Here is a 1,361-nt window from a genome sequence, read left to right on the forward strand (position 1 = left end):
CGATGCACGTGCCACCCGTGCACGCCCGGTGCCACCCCTGGGCAGGAGCCCGGGCACTTGGGTTTTGCCCTTAGCGGGGAGCCTGGAGGCCCGGGGTGCCACCCTGAGCCGGGGCAGGCGTGCGGGCGAGCGGCTGGCGCCGGGGCAGGGACTCACCCCCGCCGGCACGCGGTAGTTCTGGAGCACCACGTCCTTGGTGGGGTAGCGCTGCACCGTGATGCCCACGGGGTACAGCCTGCCAAGCGAGCAGTGCTGTCAGCTGGTGCCCTGCCCCACAGCGTGCCACCCCCAGCGGCTCCGTGCTCGGGCATCCTCCCGCCTGCCCCCGGGCTGCCCCTCACCGCAGGGTCTCTTTGATGGCGGCCTTAAGCAGCGGCAGGGAGTTGAGCAGCTTGGGGAGCTCCTGGGGGCCCTGGGCCTCAGCCGCCGCGATCTCGTCCTGGAGGGTGGCCTGCACGCTGGGGTTGCGCGCCAGCTCGAAGAGGGTGAAGAGCAACGGCACGGCCGTCTGGGCGCGCGCGGCAGGGGGCCGGGGACAGAAACCGAATCGGAGAGCGCGGCAGGGAGGCGCCGAGGTGCCGGCCCTGTCCGAGCCAGCCCCACGTCCGCCCCGGGCATCGCCGCCGGGGTCCCGGGCCCCCCCGCGTCCTGCTGCTGCCTGAGCCCCGGCTGTGCCCCCGCTGCAGAGGCAGCCCCCCCCCCCGTGCAGGCCAGTCTGAACGGGGAAGTCCCCGCGTGTCCTTACCGTGTCCACGCCGCCGGCGGTGAACTCGGTGAGGTTGGCCTTGATGGCGTCGAGCGGGAGCTCGGCCTGCAGCAGCAGCTCGGCCATGATGCCCGCGTACTTGTGCGGCTGCCCCAGGCAGAACTCCTGGTAGATGTGCTCGATGCACTTGTCGGCTGGGGGCGGCGGCACCGTGAGCCCCCCGGGCCTGGCACAGGGCCCCTCTGCGACCCCTCCCCCACACGCACGCCCCCCAAGCGACGGGGAGCACCCAGGCATCCAGCGCCGTCTCTGGGCTCTCCGCACGGGGGGCGTGGGGTGGTGCCCCAGCCGCGGGGTGGACGTGCCGCGTGGGAGGGTGCAGCCCCGCGTGCTGCAGCCGGCCCGGGCTGGGGCGCGGTCCCGGCTCACCGTGCTGGAAGATGGTGTCCCAGGCGCGGACGTGCTCGCGCCACAGGCGGTGGTTGGCCCAGCGCAGCAGGCGGGTGGGCAGGAAGAGCAGGGGCAGCGTGGTCTGCAGCATGGTCTCCACGGCGCCGATGAAGCGCTGCGACTCCGCGTTGGGGCTCTCCTCCAGCAGCCCGAGCCGCTCCCCGTACAGCACGTGGGTGCTGGCTGCGGGCGCGCCACGCCGCGG

The 1,361-nt window shown here is 74.1% G+C and overlaps 1 protein-coding gene across 1 annotated transcript; it reads right to left on the reverse strand.

The window, feature by feature from the left end:
• Positions 1-9: 9 nt before the first annotated feature.
• LOC109310774 (cytochrome P450 11B, mitochondrial-like) lies at positions 10-1,355 on the reverse strand (the record flags this gene model as incomplete). The annotated part of the gene is made up of 4 exons (XM_019536131.1): positions 10-235; positions 342-508; positions 746-900; positions 1,136-1,355. Coding segments are annotated over 4 exons (768 nt in total), but the record flags the coding sequence as incomplete, so codon positions are not given.
• Positions 1,356-1,361: the final 6 nt, after the last annotated feature.

Source organism: Crocodylus porosus, unplaced genomic scaffold (genome assembly GCF_001723895.1).
Source record: "Crocodylus porosus isolate Cpor-Errol unplaced genomic scaffold, CroPor_comp1, whole genome shotgun sequence".
NCBI classification, from domain to species: domain Eukaryota; kingdom Metazoa; phylum Chordata; order Crocodylia; family Crocodylidae; genus Crocodylus; species Crocodylus porosus.